General features: G+C 38.2%; 1 protein-coding gene across 1 annotated transcript in view; it reads right to left on the minus strand.

The window, feature by feature from the left end:
• The window catches only part of LIN7C (lin-7 homolog C, crumbs cell polarity complex component), a 429,094-nt gene that overhangs the window by 239,308 nt on the left and 167,367 nt on the right, over positions 1–22,419 (minus strand). The window contains exon 4 of the mRNA XM_044059602.1: positions 1,288–1,497. Coding sequence (XP_043915537.1) covers positions 1,288–1,497 — 210 coding nt within the window. The remainder of the gene's footprint in view (positions 1–1,287; positions 1,498–22,419) is intronic.

Genomic DNA, 22,419 nt, shown 5'->3' on the forward strand with positions numbered 1-22,419 from the left:
TATATATATATATACATACATATATACATACATACACATATATCTGGCTCATCAATTCCTAGGCCAAACAGATGGGATAAGGAAAAGCAAAGTGTATTAGCTTATGCCCATGCTGGATCCTGCAACATATGATACCTTGTACACTGCATCATAAGCAACACAGATGATCAGGCTGCACATGTCTGAAGGCATGGAAGCATGCATCTTCAGCTCTTCCTTGAGGTTGTATTCAGTCATTTCCTAAGCAAACAACTGAACTTCAACAAATCTCATTTAAAATACATATTTATTAATAAATAAGAACAATATGCACACATACTTTTCTAGCCTTTCCAGAGCCAGTGATTCAATGTCAGGGGTAATGACAGCTGCAGACTTTTAAATATAATTTTTGCCTCCCATTTGAGGACTCTTAGTCCCCCTCATGGATCTTAAGCCTACTTATTTGTTAACCGGTGTGGATACTTGACTGATCAGAGTGAGAAATGATTGGAGAGAGATCATCCATGGAGGTGCTTGATGTCTTTCTTCAAACCATCCTCCCTACTCCCTAGAGCAAGGCATATCCTTATCTGGACACGTCAATTTATCAACAGCTGTTTCTTAGACTACAGATAGATGAAAAAAATTATGCCAAAACATTTTGCAGGTGGTGAAGCCCCTCCCCAAACTATACATACATGCTCAGAGAGCGAACAATGCAGAAAAGGAAACTTATCAGTCACCAAACGGTGTTTCGATACAATGCCTCCGATCTATTGGCAGTCAAAGAAACAGCTGTTATTAGGTTGACTGGCAGCCAAGACGTCTGGCTTCACTACCCAACACTGTAGCACTATACTGTACTTCTTGGATACACATTCTCAGACATACTTCATGAAATAGTAAAGACGCCACTAAGTTATGTATTGCCATAGACGCCACTTAGTTATGTATTGTCAAAGTATACATCTTGGGTAATGTTGGATCAATTTTAAGCAGTCCAAGTCAGGCACATAACACAGCACAGCTTAAACGATAAAGAAAGTAAACAGGTTAGTACAAGTGCAATACAATGAAGAGGCCTGACAACATTTTGGACACAAGAACAAGCTGTGGCTCAATAAGTCATGCAGGTATCTCCAAATATGCAGGGTAGACTGGCTTCAGTTTACTGAGACTTGGACAAGGGCTTGTTCAATGCGCTATGTGATGTACAGCCCCTTCTTAAGTATGCAGTCATCTTCTAAAAATGTCAAAGTGGGTGCACAATGGTATCTTTAAAAAAATGGAGGAAATTAAACTTACCACTCCATTTACGGAAAGAAGTTGGTCTCCTCGTTTTAATCCTCCATGCCTGTCTGCAATGCCTCCTGGAATGATGCGAGAGATGTAAATAGGAGAGTTCTGCTCTTTTCCACCCATTATGTTAAATCCAAGACCCTCTTCCGTTTTAGGTAATTCAACAACCCTGGGATGTGAATGCCCTTCACTGGCAGCAAAGGCTGCTACTGTTGCCTGTCAAGTTCAAATCAGTGCTTGTGTAAGTTGATGAGACCACAGTGAGGACTGCAATACCAAAGACCATTTTTATAGGTAGTAGTATGTCAATTCTTTACTATAATACCCAGACTTGTTGCAATTTCTTTCTGCTGATAGTTCTATGTGCTACATTTAGTAGACAATCATAATACAATTAACTTGGAAATTTTTTCCTGAACCTGCCTTCACAAAAAATATGTATAGACTTTTAAAGTTGCGTACATTTTTGCAACATTACTACTAAAATTTACTTTGTTGCTGAATATAACAAAAAAAAAAACATTTTTAATAACATGGCAAGAAAAGTAAAACCCAACTTTGATCTTCCATGAGTAGCAATATAGGAACATAGAAACAATATGTACCATATACACCATTAAGCGGACAAGATCTTGCCACTTTTACCTAGGCACTTAATAGTGCTTACCTACCAATTGGGCATGGCCATGCATGCTAACCCTGGTGTAAATTTGCATATGCCCATCCAATCAACAACACTAGCCTTAAAAGGTAGACAAAGTCGCACCTTCCTGACTTGTACTGGTAACATTTCAAAGGCTGGGAATACATTGAGCTTGGAACCTATCCCTGTAGCAAGTCTTGTTTATTTGCTGGGGTAGATGGGAATATATAGCATGGATGTCTGTACAGTCACTGGTCTTATGAGGAAGACAGGCGGCTTGAAAAGCGAGACACAGGTCACAATGCAGTAGCTGGTAGTTTACCAAGTATACAGAGTTGTGCAAACCTATCAGGACAGTTGAAGGATTTAAGGTCTCTTATCTTGGTTAAAAATCATTGTGTCCTTTTCCAATTCAGCAATATGCTTGGAGTTATACAAATCAAAGGAATCACTGCATCTGAAAAGTCTGATAAAAGAAGCATACCGCTGTAAGATAACTTTGCTAGATCTTGAAGGTATTCTCTTGAAAAGGAACTGGGCCAGATGTAAAGATTTCCCAACTACAGTAGAAACATGATGACCCAGATCTCACATAATATGAGAAGCTTTGGTTGCCTAATGCTAATACGTTAAATTATCTTGAACTCAGTTTGAGACTGCTTTCAGTACACTAGGTATGCTAGTATTCCATCCCATAGTTTCAGTGGATAATAGAAATAAGTGCCCAGCTGGCAGTCATTAGTAAACTTTATCAACCACATTTCTGGGATATTGGCTTGGAGGTCTACAAAACAAATGCCAAATACGAGATAGTTCAGCACCGATCCCTGCAGTACCCCACTAGTTACAATCTTACATTCAGAAGAGTTACCAGCAATTTTTACAACTTAGGATCTGTTCAACAGCCAATTAGCAATCCTGCAAATAATGTATGGGTTTGCATTAAATTTGGCTTAAGCTTTTTCAATACTACCAACATGAGAGGTAGTATCAAAAGTCTTGTCGATGTTATAAGCAGCATGCATGACATGGCCACTGTCCACAGCTTCTACATAGGTTCACAGGTGTGTACTAGGCCAACGGCCCTGGAGCCTTTACAGGCCTAGCCCATAAAAGTGCCCTGGCATCATGCCGCCATTAGTTCCCAGTGCCTCTATAAAGTAGATCCACTTGAGTGATCCCCGGGGTGAATTTTCTGTTTCCCATCCACTCATCAAGATTTCTCTTGTAAAGGACCAGTGAGGTGTTCTGCTTGACATGTATGGAAAGTCTATTCCAGAGCATGGGCAGTCTCTGGGTTATGAACCTGTCCCTCCATCATGTTCTGCCGATTGTGGTAATGAGGTTGAGGTCCCTGGAGCGTGTGGTGCTGAGGGATTGGGATTTCTTTAGGTGTTACATTTCCAACAGGGCTGGATTAGACATGGCTTTGTAAGTCAAGCAGAGATCGCCTCTTAATAGATAAGAGACAGAGAAAAGCTTTTTCAAAGAAGTTCACTACCTTTGGAGAGAGGACCTACTTTTCACAAAACCAAGAGTGGAGTCTAGAGGAGAAGTTGCCCAAGTCTGCATAAATAAGTTCTGCTACAACATATTCCTTGGCTTTGCAAATTAAGATAGAGGGCCTATAATCACTTTAGTCTGTAAGAGTGTCACAGTCTTTTCCATCACCAGACATCAACCTTATGAATATGCTGAGGCTGAACAGCTTAAGTAGAGGCTCCAATAGTGCATACTTGGGACTGATAACAATGTAGCCTCATAAATGTTCCCATACTATTTTTAGCCTTTGACAAGGATTCAACCACTTGTTACAAAGTGATTACAGGAGAAACTAAAATTTACAAGGTTACTGGGACAGTACTGTGGGCAGGTGGGGTAACATTAAGACAAAAGTTGTCCAATGACATACTGGCTACATAACTGAGACTGGAATGTTTCACGTTATTATGGATGAGCTGAGCAAATTGTTGGATATTATTCCTCAATTTCCTGACAACTAAAAGGTCTGTAGTTTCCCTTGGCATCTGTAGCAATCTTAAGCTTGTACTCTGCTCTACATTTTCCAATAGGGCTCTGAAGTTCCCTGCTGGCATGTTTTAGTGCGGTCTTGTGGTAAAGGGTGAGGATTTCTAACATTTCATTATTTTCTTTTCTTTCTTGTACCTTTTTTTCCCCTCAGTACAGGGCTTCTACTAGGGAGTTTTAATCCTGAATTTACCATTGTCTTAGAGATGGTGGGTACAGATTTTTCTAAGCAGCAGTTCAGATGCAGGTAAAAATCTGACACAAATGTTGTAGCCCTCCATTTGTAGTGTCAACAGTTCAGCAGGTAGCACACATGCCTTTGGTGCTGGAAGATCAGAATGATGTAGGCTCTATCCTAATTCCTGGTGTGTGGATTGCATTTTCAAATTGTTGGCACTACAGTGCAGAATTAGGAAGAGCTGCACTCCTGATTGGGCTGTCCTTTGGATGAGGCATTAAAGAGAGGTCCAATCTTCTTCAGTTGGTGGTAGCTCAAGTAGATGCAAAAATTTTTGTGGCACTTTATTTACACCTTTTGTTATTTAGACTTCTTTATATTATTTACATATTCATAATATTGGTCATACCTTTCCATTTTTCTAATCCTTAACTTTATAATCCATACGGAAAGGCAAATCAACTTTGTCAATTCAAGAAAAAAAAAAACATGGATTTTTCTAAGCCAGCATTAGCTATTTTTTTTAATGTAGGCATCTCCAAATCCTTTCTTCCACAGTCTTATTTCATAGCACATCTTCAGCATCTCTATTTTTACTAAATAACTACTCATCTTCATTTCTATAATCTTTACAATCTTCAGATTGCTACAAAATATTCTACCCCATTTTTCAATTTCATTTTTTTTCTTATCCATCCATAATCCCCTTTCCCCCATTTTTACACACTGGGTTAGGGCATATTGTTATATTTTTAAATCCGTCCCATTTATATTTCTTTTTAAAACTTCTACAAAAATGTTTTTTTTACACTGTAAAAACAAAGTTTTGTCGTTTCTTCCTCCATTGCATGTTCCTTCTTTTAATACCTTATAGGTCATAATTATTACAACTTGTAAAGTCTCCAATAATTTCTCTACAAGAAATCCCCTGCCTTATAAAAAAAAGTCTCAAACATTTTCATTCTATTCTTCAGAACATTTTTGCATCATCTTTGAATTCATCCCAAAGAAATGTATAGTACTTCACCCTAATATTTTTATACCATGATTTTCTATTTTCATCAACCTCATTAATTCACCTTCCACAAATGTATTTTCATTTTCTTCCATCTTTTGTTTGCCACTTCTTTTCCTTCTTCACATTAAATTACTCCACACCTTACATACATTTCCCAATTTGTCTCCCCCTCTCTTTCACCTTCTCCAAAACCCCTCCCAAAAATTCAAGGATGTCAAGTATACTATGGGGTGTTCTAGAGTCGGACCTTTTTATTGTACATCAATCCTTTTTTTTCCCACTGGATTAGGTCCTGATCCCCAAACAAAATTAAAAATATATACATTTCTAACATCTCTTTCTTCATATTAGCTGGAAAAATGCACTCCTCCTAAATATGCTAGTTTTTCTAATATACAGATATACACTTTGTTAAATGATAGACAAAATATGGTTATGGTGGTGAAGTTTTCATTTCTTCCATTATTTTTCCACTGTTACATTTTTATATTCTCCAAATCTTGCCCCAATATACTGGATTCCTTCATAACATATTATATTCCACTTATTTTTTAGTTTCACCAAAGCCTATGCCTTTTGACATAAACTGTACCCAGCTTTATTAAATAATTCATCCACTAACACAGCTTAACAATCACTCAATTATCTGCATATGACAGATAAATCAGTATTGTAATTCCTTTTCCCATTTTGTTTTTTTCATTTTACAAAACCTTGCCCTAATCACAGCAATTGTTAATGATAGACATATTTAAATGGATACCTTTGACGAACTTCTGTCCTAATTTCTATGTTTTCTGCCATTCATTCATTTGCTGCAACTTTCCCCATGACATTTCGTAGCATATTTTTATAACATTCAAAAAATTTCTCTTACCCAAATCACTTGTCTTATTTCCTTTTCTTTCAAAATCATATCAGCTGCTTTTTCTATTTCCTTCACTTCTCTCCCCTTCATTCCCAAAAACATTTTCCAATAACTTCAACCAAAACCTTCTGCACCCTTTTTGCATTTCTATTATAATCTGCATTATTTATCTGTCTTCAGTTTTTTTATATACTCTCTTTCCTCTTTGCTTCCATATAAGCTTACTCTAGCACAATTTTCTTCCATCTGTTAGTCCTCCATGCCCATTCATTTAATATGTTACACAATATTAATCTCTTGATAATATTCATAACCTAATCCATTTATTCCTGATGCTGATTCTTCCTTTCCTTCTATTTCTTCCATCTCTCTCAGTGAAATCTACTTTTCTAAAAAATTCTTAAAATTTTCATATTTCTTTTTACAGAATCCATAAATGTTCATCATACTGATCACTGCTGCAACAGCCTTGGATATATATGGGTTATGTTCCAGGACGGATGTGAAGGGTTTAACAGCCGGAGAGTTTCCACACCCTCAAACCATTACGCAGATGGAGATGAACTGCCTAAAAGACAGGTTTGTGTACCAACTCTTCCAGAGCTTTCTTGCCCCCGAAGACAGTCCTCCCCTGTAGGCTTTTTTTATACACTCTTATTGAATTATCACGTGTGACGCAGGGAAACTTGCATTTATATAAAAGTAATCAAACCATATAAAATTCACATTTACAAACCGTATACATCAAGTACTTTGCTTTATATTCTATAATCTATGCAGCATTACATAAATTACATAAAGTATTCAATTTCTGCCTTTTCTGAAACTTCATTCCTCCTCAAACATTTCTCTGTATGTATTGCTCACACAACTTCCATGTTCTTCAATGTAATTTACTCCTACCCTTTTCTAAAGATCCCACCCTCCTGTTCTTTTATCTCTGTTATACTATATAGCTGGTTTAGATTTTGATTCTAATTTTCTAGTAATTGCTTTTTGTAGCCATTAGAATTAAACTTAACAAGTTTTTACTATGTCTAGGCAATTCAGATCCTGTACCCCAGCTCAAAAAAGAAATAATTTCCTTAGTTACACTCATTTGTTAGCTTAGAGTACTTTACACTTCAAAATATATTTTCCCAGTTACCTCTTTCTTCCCCATCACACCTCCAACATTTGCTATCCACCTAAGGAAAAAGGAGTCTGCTTGGGATATAGAAGTATCTATGCAAACATTTCCAGGCAAAAATCCTAAACCTTCTAAACTTTATTGCATATTTGGCAAACATGCATACATCGTCCCGTTATTTTTCTTTGGGAAGATGGATTACATATGTAATATACAATTTTTCTGACCTGTTCCAATTGATTCCCATGGTTACTGTGAAACATTTTATATTTTTTAGGAATTGTCCTTTAAGAGTAGCTTTTGTTCTAGATTACAAAAAAACTCAACCAGTGCAGGTATTTTATTTTGGATTCCCCTATCCCTTCTTCTTTGACTATACTCAGATAGCAATCCCTGATATAGAAGGCAATATCTAGCCTGCAATCCAAATGTCTACTTGGCCTCTTCCCATTCTACTACCTACCCTTCTCTAATTATTTACTCCCAATACCCTGGTTCCTTTGCCAGCTTCCTCCAGTAAATTCCAACCCAGTCTGGTCTATTCTCTGCATTTCGAATTGCAGTCACTCCTATCAGCAGACTCTCCTCTCTCCATTATGGTTCCTCTGTGGTCTTTTCAGGATAGATGTTTGGCTTGCATGATTTTATTGCTGGGCAGGATAAGATCGCTTTAGCAGGAAAACCAACATTTAATAATTTATTTAAATGTACTTTCCTAGTTAGCAAAGTACTTTTTTTTCTAGGAGTTGGTGTAACACATTTTCGAGACTTAACTGTACTTTTAAATGGGAGTGCGTTTTTTCCCTGTGAGTTTGAAAGTTGTTGAAACATTTTAAAGCCATTTTCTCTCTGGAAAAATTGTGCTTTTATTTTAATTTTTGGGGGTGGTAATGTGTATTGAAGTGCTTTTTGCTGAAGTCAAAGGAAAATAGTGACTTGTTCCAAATGAAGCAGCTTATCAAGCTAACTTGAGTTTCAAAACATGGAAAAATGGTTTACGAATTGCTCCGACCTTTGCAAAGAGTATCCAAGTTGCAGACTCTTATGACAAGTCAAACCTTCTCATTTTCCACAAAGTCAAGGTTACTTTGAAACCTTCCTTTATTCCTAAATGGGTATCCAAGGTAACTTGGAGACAAACTATCCATCTCCCCGTTTTATTTCCTGAACCCAAAAATGTGGTCAAAAGGATACTCCATACCACAGATGCCCACATACAACTTGGGTACTATCTTGAGAGTACAACATCTTTCAAATCTTTGTATCAGAAGTTTATTTCTTGTGAAGGTAGGACTGGACAGCCTATGTCTAAACAGACCATTTCCAAAGGATTGTCTCAAACTATTATATTAAGTTATTCTACTCAAAATAAAACAATTCCAGGCAGGGTGAAGGCTCATTCTACCAGGGCCTTGGCTTCATCTATGGCTTTATGTACATGGTTGGATTCTAGAAATATGCTAGAATCAGCAACCTGGTCCTCTGCACATACTTTTACAAAGCACTACAAGCTTGACTTCTTCTCTAGGTCTAAGAACAGGGCTTTATTATACCACTCTCCAGGGCTGAACACTTTTCCTACCACCTCCCAAACGCAAGTTAGGGTAGTCTACCTATACAGCTACTGCAGCAGTGATGAGCATGATGAATACAGTACAGTTGTGAAAGTAAACTTACCATACCAACAGATGTTCGCATGATCACTGCTGCAGTAGACACTCCCTCCTTCACTCCCTCTACCCCCCTTAGTTTTGGAGTATGCCATTTTGTCAGATTGTGCATATATGTATATATTCTTACTCTGAGCTACATCTTCTCAGGACTCAGCCTTGCTCTCTCAGTAAGCATGACCTCTCTAAAGGGCTTGGCATGAAAACCTGTCTTTTTAGTTAGCTGAGCTTGAGCTGCCTAAAGGTTTGAGAGCATGGAAGGTGCCCTAGCCGTTATGCCCTTGGCAGGATATAGCACAGTTAAGGCTATTGCAGCTATGATCATTTGAACAGTTACTGTTAAATTTTACTTCTACAACAGTACTTTCTTCTTGTACTATTTTTCTCTTCATGCATTCTACCAAACTTTTCCATAAATTCCATTACTTTTCACTTATCTATATCCAATACCTCCTCCTTCAAACAATGCACCCAGTTTTCCTTCTTTCATTTTTAACACCTTTGCCAAAGTGCAAAACCTCTCATTTCTTTTAGAAAATATTTGACCAAACATATTTTAAACCTTTCTCTATTTCAAATAGCTCTCAGTGTTACAATATCACCACACTGTTCCATTTACTCTTCAAGTCTTATGACTTAATTATATTCTCTCCTATTCATTTGCTCTTTCTACAATCAAAAATACTTTATTGTACTTTTCTTTACAAGCAGTCCACCAATCTGCCCAGGTTTTATAATGTACTGTTGTATATGGCTCCCATAAAACCTATGTTCTCTTTTCCTCGTTTGTTTTAGCAATCTCTCCAGTCAATATTTTTATCCCTTTACCTTTTATTACTTCTCTGTCATTCCCTGCTACAACCCGTTCTGCTCTATGAGGAGATAGCTCCAACATTTCTACTCCAGCCATTCTTTCATAACATCTTTAAAAGTCTACCTTATTTGTCTATTTTCTATTATTCCTAATTTCAACTCTATATGTCTTGCAACTTCTCTTATTACTTTAATATCTTATGTAAGTTTAGACTCCTCATGCATCTCTTTCCACTATCATATTGGTGTAAACAAACTATAATTATCCTTGCATATCTTTCCCTTTTTCTTATATAGATCACCTACCGTTAGTATTCCAGGTACTACTGTCACATCCATCATCATCTTCATCTCTTCACTAAAAAAAAAAAACATTCCTGAACACGTCACTCTCCAATGACCATATAATCTTTGTACCCCATAATGCCTCAATTCTCTTTTTTCTTCCTTCATACATCTTGTTTCCAATAGACACGACTTCCATACTTTTTTTGCTTTTGAAACATCATTCAGGCAACACCACACCTCTAATACCATAGGAATATTGGCACTAAATGTAAACATAATTCAAGTCATACCTTTTGTTTTTTCTCTCTCTCTCATTTCCTTTTTCTCCGCCTTTTCCACACCCTCCCTCCAAATGATTTATCATTTTCTTCTTCTACTGTCTCAAATTTTCCCCCTTCTCCATCACTTCCCAGTATTGCATATCTAGTTTCATCTTGCACCATACCTTCTCTTTGAAAAATACTTCCTAACTCATTCCTGTCATCCTTCTCCATACTAGTTACATCTTCCTCAGTTATCTCCCCATGATGCCTTCACCAATTTATTCAGTTGCCAATACCTCACTGTTCCCAGTTTCCCCATTCACAGTAACATTTAGAATATGCTCCATTTTTCCATCAAGCACATTCAGGGTAATCCTTATCTCTACTCAAATATTTTTTACCATATATTTGTTAATGTCAAGTACCTCGTTATAAAGAGAGAGAAAAATGTCTAACTCAAAGTTCCTCCAAGTCAGATGTTCCGAATTACACATTTTATTCCTTAACTGCAATCTCAAGTTCTGAAAAATATACTCATCCCATGGTGCAAATGAGCTCATTTTCTCCACTGCATTTATAAACATTTAAAATAAAACTTTAAAAAGTAACCTTGAAAAAGTATTCCTTTCCTAACTGCATTAATGCTTTTATGTTCTGTACTTTAACCCCAAAGGTAAAATACTGCCCTGGCTGTTCTTTGTACCGATTACTACCACGGTTTGTGTTTTCTGGATTTGTTGCCCTTGCAGTCAAGTCAGTCTTCTTTCAGCTTCAGTCACAGTATATTTCCTTTGTTTACCATTTCTGCATATGCAAGTCTTCTGACTGCTCACAAACACCAGGTTGAATGACATGCTTTTAAAGCCAGCTAGACAAGCATACTCCCAAGCTGCTGTCAGCAACGTCTGATAATTCAGCTCCTTTTTCTGATTCATCTGACAGCATTCCTCTGTTACTTCTCCCAGCAAGTGATCCACTACAGTACTGAAATTTACTTCCTCATAAGCTTTGGCTTACCTTGCTCCAACTTGGGTGCCTCTAGACTTCCTTCCTTTCTCCACCTCTGAAACAATCTCCTTGCTCACAGGATTTATTTATATTTCAGTAATCTACAACATTCCATTCTCAGCCCACCTTCTTCCATCCTGAAGAACTCTGACCTCAAAAGCATCCCTCCAGTACCACCTAGTGGCTGAAAATAGCAGTTTTTTTTTGTATACATATATGCAATTCATATATTTTACCATTCAATATATTGACATTTCCATTTTAAGTATTCTTCCTATTCTTTTACCCACAACAAAAAAAATGTTTCCAGTATTTTTGTCAATGTCCATTTTCTATTGTATCTGATTTCATTAAGTCTTTCATAATATAGTCTGTGTTACATAAAATATTATTGTCCATTTTCTTAGCTTCATCCTGGGATCTTGTCCCATAAAACCCAAACATTTCAAAATTTAAAATAAAGTTTGTATATTTCTTTTCACTTTTAATTCTTTCACATTAAATAAAAAACACATGATTTCCAGTTCTTTACATTTATTACACATTCTATCCCATTTTCTCTTGTACTGCATATTTGCCCCCACTGGTAATTTTCCTATGAACAACCTCCACAAAAAATAATTGCATTCTTTAACTCTTAGACAATTTCTGTATCCTGTCATTACTGTTTTCTTCTTATTTCTAACTCTTTTCATCCACCAAATAAAAGGATGTCATAATGTTAACATAATATTCTGTTCTGGTCTTTTCTATCACGTTTAATTTCCACAATACACATTTACTGTAAAATTCTTTCATTTCTTCACTAACACCTTTTTTCATTCCCATTTCTTCCCAAATTTCTCTACATTTACAATACATTATTGTTTGTCAAATCTATTTCATTATTCCTTTTAGTACTCTATATGTACTTAAAGAGGCTGCATGAACAATTGGATTTATCAGCCCCAATCCCTCATTTATCTATCACATACAAAATTCCCTTCAACTGAGTTTAATGTTGACCGCCCAAATAAATGAAAATAATGCCTGCATAATTTTTTTCATATTTCACTGACATCATTTAAACATTTGCAATAGAAGCTATTTTACCTATTATTATGGGGTTTATTAAATGTGCTTTCTTTTTGGGGTCTATATCAAGCACGAAACAGCTGAAAAGCGAACACATAATGAGCAACACATTCATCAAAACGCATTTAAGCGATTCGATGAATATGTTACAGGGCAAGGAGGTAGTTGGCCAACTACATGGTGTTTGCCTTTCCTTCACTGTAGTGCAATCTTGGAGTTGGTATATTTAGTTAGGGTGGGTGTGGGGGCACAGCGAAGCCCCCCACCTGATTCGGGTTTCTTTTTTTTTTGCGAATGGCCACGTGAATTTTTTTCACAAGAAAAATTTGAGGCAGTGGCCGTTCGCTGTTTACAGTGTTCGCGTTATGTCGACGTATATGTAGTCGCACATATGAAATGTCGTGCTTATGATACAGACCCTTCTTTTTGTATGAAAACCCATGTCTTCCAGAATGTAATAATGTCGGATTCTTTCAATAACTTTCCCATTGTTCATGTTTGCATTCTGTCCTTGAAAATATTATTCCTAAAATATCTATACTTTTTCATTAAATTCCACACCTCCTATACCTTCATACCCAAATCCATTTTCTCTATGTTTAAACCAATTTTCTTCACCCATGTACTCAATTTTCCATAAATTTTTCCCATTCAAACTTTGTCACTACACCACTAGCGCAAGTATACATTATTGGTAACTGTATATCCTCCATCATTCCTTCCATTACCACTGTGTTTATGATTATACTAAAGATCATACTGCTTGCAAGACATCCTTTATACCATACTTGATTTTCAAATTTTTCCCAATTCAACCATTTACATTCAGTTTTACATAATTTACATATACGGATTTAATTTGTAATATTTTTCCACTTCATTATATGCTTGTAAAATTCCCCGTAATGATTTACACTGAATATCATATGCCTTACTGAGATCACCTATCATGATTTTTGTTTCCACTTTTTTATTAATAACAAATTGCTTCCCTTATTATCCACAACAGGTCTAGACTCCCCTTTCCTTTTCTCCCAAACAAATTCTGATCATGTAATCTTTCTATTTTACATTGTAATCTTTTAGTTGCTATTCTCATGAAATTTTTAGTCTGTGTTACTCAGTGTAATTGGTCTTTAATTTTTAAAAATTTTTTTTTTATTTCATCTATCTCCTTTAACATAAATTTTATCATACCTGTGCAAATTTCTTTACACTTGATTCCTCTTTCTAGCCACTCAATTACTTCGATAAACACCATTTTTGCCAGTCATACATTTCTTTATACATACTACATTAAGTTCCGTCCAAACCTGTAGCTGAATTAACATTAATATCTTTCATAATCTCATTCAACTCATATTTATTAATCATTCAACTCGTATTTATTTTTCTCCCTAAATATTTATCTTCCTTATTTAACTTTTCACCATTATACATTTATTCTATGTTAACTTTACTATATAAATCCAATACATATTCTTTATTCATAGATTTCTCATTGTTTAACTCATTTCCCTTCATTTTTTTAATTCTCTTACTATTTTCCCTCTTTCACCTACATACATAAGTATGGTACTGCTACTTTTTACCTTGCAAGCAACATTTTTGTTTATATAACAATTTTTCAACCTTATCCTGACTTCATCTATACAACATTTTCCTTTTTCATAAAAATTTTTTTCTATCAAGTCTTTAAATATTTTTGGCTTAATATTTTATATTTCATTCTTTTTTCTTTTCCTTTTCTATACATTCTAAAATACTTTTTTGTATTTCTTTTTGAACCGAATCCACCATCTTGTCCATTTTTCATAAAAATCTCTCATACTGATACTTGTTGCCATAAATCTGTAATTTCTTTTTCTCCTGAATCTTTCTCACTTACTCTTTTTATGCATTTTCCTATTTTAATATATTCCTCATTTTCATTAATTCTTATCCAAATTGCCACGTGATCAGAGAACCCATTATATTTAATTCCTTTTTGTGTAATTTTTAGGCCTTGTGATATCAAAAATAATCAATATGTCTTAATTTAATTTTTTTTGCAAGTCCAATGTTTATTTTCCCATATTTTTAATTTTCTGTTAATTTTAGTAACCATTTTTAACATCACGATTATTCTTTTTATTTCTCAGAATTACAATTAAAGTCACCTGTCATTATTATAATTATGCTAACACAGACATAATTAGGTATAATTTTAAACATTGTTTTGCTTTCTTTTTTGTTACATATGCAAATAAAGCTATTAATCTATATACACATTTTCCATCTTATATCCACTACTGTTATTTGGCCTAATTCTACTACTGTAATATCCAATATTTCTATATTTTCTTAGCGTAGTACATATACCTAAACATATTTCTTTGCCTACATTCCAAACAGTACCATTCCAAAGTTTTTCTGTTTGCATCATTTCTTCTCTTAAGTAATAGCATTCTAATGTCTTCTAACATTACTTGAGTATCTAATGCAGCACACCATTGTAAAATATATTCTTCTCAATATTCTTCGTACTGTTCACATTCAAAGCCAATATTAGTTATTAGAATAACTTTCTTATCCCTTACCTTCGTATACTCTCTTACCATTATATTTTATTTCCCTAACTTTTTCCTATTGATTTTTTTCTTGCCTTTTACTTGTATGCCACTCTGACCCTTCTTCACTTGTTTCATCTCTTTTTTCTTCGTCTTTCCCTTTAAATTTAAATACTTCTACTTTTTTTTTTCTTTCTTGCTGTGTTGTGTGTTATTGTATAGGATTCTTTTCTAACTTTTTCTTGTATAATTTCATTTTCTTGTATGACCAGACCATATAAACATCTTTTTTGTCAAATTCATTAAATTATCACTTTTTCTACATAAATAACAAATCTTTGGTTGTCCTCTGTACCTCATAAAACCTCTACTGCTATGCACATTAATAATATTAGGCATGTGTCACATTGTCATTTTCCATTTTTAAAATTATTCCACATTCCCAGCCCCATAATCCTCTTTCTTCACAGACTTTAGTAGTGTCCACCACTTCTTTACACATTGTCAGTAAATATTTTCTCAGTTAGTTTGTTCCCACTTCACTTCTAAACTGAATCAAAATTATTTCTTTGTTTGCCTAACAAAGGCTTGCACAACATATTCTAACAATGGAAAGTCTTTTTTTTTCCACAGGCCCCCAAAACATTTTCCATAGCCTGGCCAGTTTAAAAAAAAAGTCACAAAAAGTTTAATTAAAATGAAAGCTCCTCTTCAGCTTTTACTCCCAGAGGTGCAATAACATTGTCCTGTACCTTATATCTGTCCAGAACTTTCTTTACTGCTCACCCAAACATTTTTCTTTTTTACTTCCTTCATCTCGGTCTTCTGCCATTTGAGCATAGGATTTATTTTCTGGAACCTTCTCTGGCTCTTTCCATTTCTTTTTCTCCCTCTTCTATTTTTTTCCATAATGTCACTCCAGGAAACAGCGGCTCCACTTTCTGGCTCACTCTAATCAATTAGCTCTTCCAGATACTCATCCCGCAACCCTACAGACTGGAGAGTTGAAAACACATTTTTCTAGAAATTTTCTAATGAATCCATCTCCATCACTGCATTCAGCACCATCTCCTTTATGATCACCTCATCATCAGCAGACGTTTTTCTCTACTCCCACATCACCTGAAAACATTTCTGATAGTGATTCTACCATTTTGTCTTCATTTTTAATACATTTAACTTCCCTTGGCTCTCAGCTGCCATGTTTCTCCCTATTCCTCCAGGCTGCCTCCACACCTGGACAGGAAACAGGAAGTCAGGATATGTAGGACCCATAGCCGGCCTTAGGGATAGGCCAACTAGGCGGCCACCTAGGGCGCCGCTGTAGCAGGGGTGCTTTTCCAGTATTTATTTAGTGTAGGTAGACCAAAATGGGGAAACCTGGGTGGTGTGGGGGGGGGGGTGCCGTGGAGCCATTTTGCCTAGGGCACCAGCTGACCTAAGGCCGCTGCTGGTAGGACCCAATCTCTTCCCCCAATGCAAGGAGTATGGGATGTTCTCCAGTGTCTTGGTCAACTTTCCCCTAGCAGTATAAATTGCACCTTGGGTCTCCCCTGAAAAGATGCTAACAGCCTCCTGTGACTAGCCCAGTCACAGGATGACTAGACCGGTAATTTAAGTTATATATTCACCACAACTATGCATCCATGTTGTCCATTTTTATTCTTCCTCAATTCAAGTGTACTGGATCAGACCTCAGATCCAACTTGGCTGCATGCAGTAAACATCATATCCAACTCGAGCTCCTCCCTCTACCCATAATGCCAGTCAGCCAAAAATTCCTCTGATTGAGCTTGCTGCCTTATAGATCCTAGGATAAAGTAGGGAAAAGGAATAGCAAAGCTGAGGCTCAAACCTGTAACAAAAGGTTCCACAATATACCAAAGTCACTCCAGAAGACAGAATGAAGGGAGAAAAGGGGGTGGAAAGTTGAGGAAGAAAGAAAATGGACAACACAGATGCAGAGTTATGGTGAGTACAACAACTTTAATATCGGATTCTTCCTCAACGTATGGGACAGAGTCCCAGTTATGTGCATCTTGGGTGGCCCTCATAGAAAGATATTCCAGAGAACTGTCAAATCAAAAATAGCTTTGCTTCTAGTGGTCAAATCTGGTTTGCAATCATCAATAAAGGCATGAGCATCAGACCAAGTAGCTGCTGCATAAATGTCATCAATGGAGGTTCTGGACCAGAAGGCGGAAGAAGTTGCCATGGATCTAGTAGAATGTGCTTAAGAAGGCTTTGATAGGAAGACACCCCCCCTCCATCTTTATTAAATTCACATATATGCCAAGGGCAATCTTACATTTATATAAATATGAAAAACACACAAAATTATATCACTTGACTTACAAACAGTCCACATCACAGACACCATTGAAGCATCCACAGTTGTAAACATTATATATCCCTTATAAACCATCCAGTCAGTCAAGCACCATATAGCCCATTCAAATCCTGCCTCTCAAACCCCATTCCTGCTCCGCTCATAGTTCCCACAATTCCTGCTCAGCACATAGCTCCCACAATTCCCATTCCTTCCCATATAACTTGCTCTCTCCACCTTCCAAAGATCCCAACTCCAGCTGTTCTACCCCTGCCACCACATTTCACTACCTCTAGCAAAGTTGGTCTAAAAAGTACAGTTTTGTACCTACCATAAATGTAGCTGTTCGAGTGTATACACTGCTGCAGTCATTACACTTGGGTTATCCTGCCGTCAGGCGGTTCCCCAGTCGGCCTGAGTTCCAAAGTCTTGGTCTGGCGTCGGTTGCGGTCGCTTCCTCCCAGACGTCAGTGCGATAGGGGTATACAAGATGCAGCAGACGCCATTTTCTTCAGTTTTTCTTGCCCCAAATGTCAGGTGCCTCTAAATAAGTAGGCAATTCCAACTGCTAATAAAACATACATAAGAAAAGCAAACAACAACTTACAGCAACCAGCAAATACTCCCCATAGGTAGTAAAGGGTAGAAGACATAGATACGTACCAGCCAGTAAGAGGGGAAGGAGGGAGGGTAACCTGGACTGCAGTAGTGTATACACTCGAACATCTACATTTATGGTAGGTACAAAACTATACTATGTTCATCGTGTTACACTGCTACAGTCATTACACTTGGGTAGAATCCCAAAGCTGAGGTAGGGTGGCTGGTTCTATAAGGCATTTGGGGTGGCTATAAGGCCCTGCAGCACTGCAGTGGCGAAGCCAGCTCTGGATTTAGAGTATAGAGCCAATTGGTAATGCTTGGTGAAGGTATGTACAGAACTCCAAGTTGCTGCTTCCAAAATATCCTTGGTAGGTACTCCTCTGAGGTAGGCAGTTGAAGTGGCTGTTGCCCTGGTGGAGTGAGATCTAATGCTGCTAGGTACAGGTTTTCCATGATGTGTAGCAGAAACGTATACAATGTCCTATCCATTTTGAAATAGTCCGTTTTGAAATGGCTTTTCCCTGTGCTCCTGCAGCATATGCTACCAATAACTGCTCAGATTTTCTGAAAGCTTTGGTTTTGTCCAAGTAGAAGCGTAACTGCCTGTGAATGTCCAAAGAATGCAGTAGTCTCTCCCCTTTATTCTGTGGTTTAGGATAAAAAGTTGGCAGGTGAATAGTTTGGTTTAGAGCCACACTGGATACCACCTTTGGCATAAACGTAGGGTTAGTTCTTAAAGACACCCTGTACTGGTGGAAAATGAGGAAAGGTTCCACTGCCATTAGTGCCTGTAATTCAGAAACTCTTCGTGCTGATGTTATTGCCAGGAGCAGAGCAGTTTTCCAAGAGATATATTTTAATTCTGCTGTGTTAGCTGGCTCAAAAGGAGGTAAAGTTAATTTTTCCAAAACAAAGGTAAGGTCCCAAGTTGGAGTAGGTGCTCTACGGGGCGGTCTTATGTTTTTAGCCCCTCTGAGGTACTGTTTTAACAGAGGATTAGAGAAAATTGGTGGATCCGTGTTGTAATGAGCAGAGATGGCAGAGGCGTGGATCTTGATGGATGAGAAGGAGAGGCCTTCGTCCAGCATCTCAGTTAAGTATTGTAGTATCGGAGGAATGTTTGGGACAAGAGGGTCAAGGCTGTGAGCTTGGTTCCAGGCACAGAATCTCTTCCATTTATCTGAATAGGATTTCCTGGTACTAGGCCTTCTGGCCTCCAGAATGACATCCATAACAGCTTTGGAGAGAGGCCTTGCTTGCTTGACTAAGGAATCTTCCACGAAGCTAGGTTTAAGATCTTTAGCTGGCTGTGTAGTATTTGATTGTTGTGCTGAGTCAGCAGATGTGGGATTTGAGGCAAAATCCAGGGTGGTTCTTGTGCTAAGCTCCTTAAGGTTGGGTACCAGTGCTGGCGTGGCCAGTCTGGTGCAATCAGGATCATCTTTGGCTCTTCTTGTCTGGCTTTTATGAGTACCTTTGGCAGGAGAGGTAGCGGTGGGAAAGCGTATACTTGTAGGTTCTCCCAGCTGAATGAGAGGGCATCCAATTTCCATGCTTGTGGATGGTAACTCCTTGTGCAGAATTTTTGTAGCAGGCAGTTTATTGGGGATGCAAACAGATCTATGTCCGGGCTCCACCATTTCTGTGTTGTTATTCTGAATATTTGTGGATTCAATTCCCATTCGTGGGGATCCATGATGTTTCTGCTCAAGTCGTCTGCCAGTGCGTTTTTCTCTCCTGGCAGGAATTGTGCTTGTAGATGAACTTGAAGGTTTATAGCGGTGTTCCACAAGGTCATGGCTTGTCTGCATAGGGGGTAGGAGTGAGTGCCCCCTTGCTTGTTTATGTACCACATAACTGTGGTGTTGTCTGTCTTTAGCAGTAGTTGTCCTGGATGCAGCAGGTCCTTGAAGGCTATAAGGGCATTTTGTACAGCTAGCATCTCTTTTTGATTAATGTGAAGATGCTTTTGTTCTGCGGTCCACGTGCCCTGAATACATTTGCCTGCCATGTGTGCTCCCCAGGCATAATCCGATGCATCTGTTTTCAGTGTTTGCATGGCTGTGGGTTGTGTAAAAGGCTGTCCCTTGTTGAGGTGACAAGCTTGAGCCCACCATTGAAACTCCTGTTGAAGGCAAAGAATTAGTGGTATAACTGTTTCCAAACTTTGACAGTGTTGAGACCATACATTCTTTAGGTACCATTGTAGTTTCCTCATATGCAGTCTGGCATATGGAATTAGTAGTATGCAGGATGCCATGTAACCCAAGGCCTGCAGAATTTTTCTTGCAGGGAGTTGGGTCTTTGTTGCCATCAATTGAAAGTATTGAGTCAATTGTCCTTGCTTGTCTGGCGTGAGATAAGCCACCTGGGCCGTTGTGTTAAAGCTGACACCCAGGAATATAATCTCTTGTGAGGGCACTAGTTTTGATTTCTTTTCGTTTACTGTGTACCCCAGGCAACTTAATAACTTTTTTACAAATGCCAGATGCTTTAGAAGAATGTCCTTACTCTCTGCTTGAATCAGGCAGTCCAGGTACGGATAAATTTGAATTCCTTTCTGTCTGCAAAATGCAATTACTGGTGCCAGGCACTTTGTGAAGACCCTGGGCGCAGTAGATAAGCCAAAGGGCAGTGCAGAGAATTGGTAGTGCATTGAACCAGCTATGAATCTGAGGTATCTTCTGCAGTTTTGTCTGATAGGGACATGCAGGTATGCCTCCTTGAGGTCCAAGGTCACGAGCCAAGCTTTCTTGCCCAGCATGGGAAGAAGCTGCTGCAGTGTCAACATGTTGAATTTCGGAACATCCAGGTAAGTGTTTAGAGATGAAAGATCCAGAATGGGCCTCCAGGCTTTGTCCTTTCTGGGTACCAGAAAGAGTCTCGAGTAAAATCCTTGTCCTTGCTCCTATGATGGTACCTTTTGAACAGCTCTCATATCCATGAGTGCTGTAATTTGTTTTTGAGCCTCTGCCCATTGATTTGGTGGCAGATTTGGCATTCCTTTTAACCTTGGCAGTGTGTTGAAAGTGGAACCTGTAACCTTGAAATACAATGTTGAGAACCCATTTGTCTTTGGTGATCATTTGCCAATTGTGGTAGAAGAGTGCCAGTTTTCCTCCCAAGGGGGCTGCCAAGAGAGATTTGTTTGGCAGCTGTAGTGGGAAGTCATTGGAGCTGCTTTTGGTATGGTTGGGGCCTCTCTTTCCCTTCTTTCTGGCCTGATGCAACCCATTGTCGAGGCCTGTAAGGACCTTGTGTTTGACCTCTACCTCTTGGACGTCTGTATCTTCCCCTTTGAGGTCTGTCTAATCGGAAAGGACCAATTCTTAGTTGGCCAGTTTCTGCTAAATCTAGGAGGCTGAACCTGTAAGAAATCCTTCACTGTTTGCATAGATTTTGCCTTATCCTCCATTTTCTTTAATACCTCTTCTGCCTCAACTCCAAACAACACATCCTGCTGCAAAGGTGCATCCAATAATTTTGCTTTAACATGATCTGGTAACGTATGTTCTTTTAACCAAGCATATCTTCTAATGACAGAGCCTGTAACTGCTGCTCTGCAGGAGGCCTCTAGAGAATCAAAACCACATTGCAAAGTATGCTTTCCCACTTGTTAAGCTGCATGCAATAAATCCTGCATTTCTTTAAAATTAGGAGGATCTGATTCTGGAAGCATTTTTTGTTTTAACTGAGACAGTAAAAATTGATGATATTTTAGCATGCGAAACTGGCAATTTAAGGCTCTCATTGCTAAAGTTGCAGACATATATACTTTCTTTCCCCATCTGTTTAATGCACTGGAATCTGTCAGAGGGAACTGGATTCTTGGCTAATGAGGCCTTAACCCCTTTGGGTCCCTGAGAAATAGTTTCAGGGTTAGCTGCAGGACTTTTATACAGAAATTTGTGAGAGACTCTGTAGTATCTGTCAGGTTTAACAGGGGCTGGAGGTAAGGAATCAGGATTTAAGCTGGATTCAGTATACACATCATCCACAATATGCAACACTGGCGGAATAGCAAGGGATCTGTGTTGAGGTAATAAAAGGAAGTCTCTGAGCCTTTTCTTGGATTCTGAGTAATCCTGGCCTTCCCAGTGGAAATGCTCCCTCATGGTATGTAGGGTTTTCCCCAAAGGAGTAGTCCTCAGGCGGTGAGGCTGATGGAATTGATTCCTCAGCATCAGAATCCTCATAAGGGGGTAAAGAATATCCTACGTCTGAGGATGAATCAGAAGAGATGGGCACCTGGTCGGATGAGTCATAGTCTGCATCCTGTCTAGGCCTTTTATCAGGAGGGGGATGGGACCCCCTGATCAGAGTGATTAGGTCTTCAGCCATTTTGAGCATTTGTTTCTTAGGCATGGAGGCCTGTCCTGGAGAATGATGTATTTGTTTCTTTGATTTTAAAGGAGGCTTAGACTTAGCGGAGGGTTTAATGCTTAACTGAGTAGGTCTGAAGACTCCCTCTGAAGCTGTGGGTTGCTTATCTACTCCGGATCCCTCTGAAGGGTTAGTTTCGGTAGGCTGAATAACTTGTGCGCCCGAAGGCCCAGCCATCTCCACGTGGGAGTCAGAGGCGGACTGTGGTTGTACAGAAGCAGTCGTCAGGGGCTGCGAAGGCGCCTCGCTGAAAACCGGAGAACCGGCGACTGGCCTAGAAGAGGCTTCATAGTC

This window comes from Protopterus annectens, chromosome 17.part0 (genome assembly GCF_019279795.1).
Source record: "Protopterus annectens isolate FY-2018-M chromosome 17.part0, PAN1.0, whole genome shotgun sequence".
Lineage (NCBI taxonomy): Eukaryota > Metazoa > Chordata > Ceratodontiformes > Protopteridae > Protopterus > Protopterus annectens.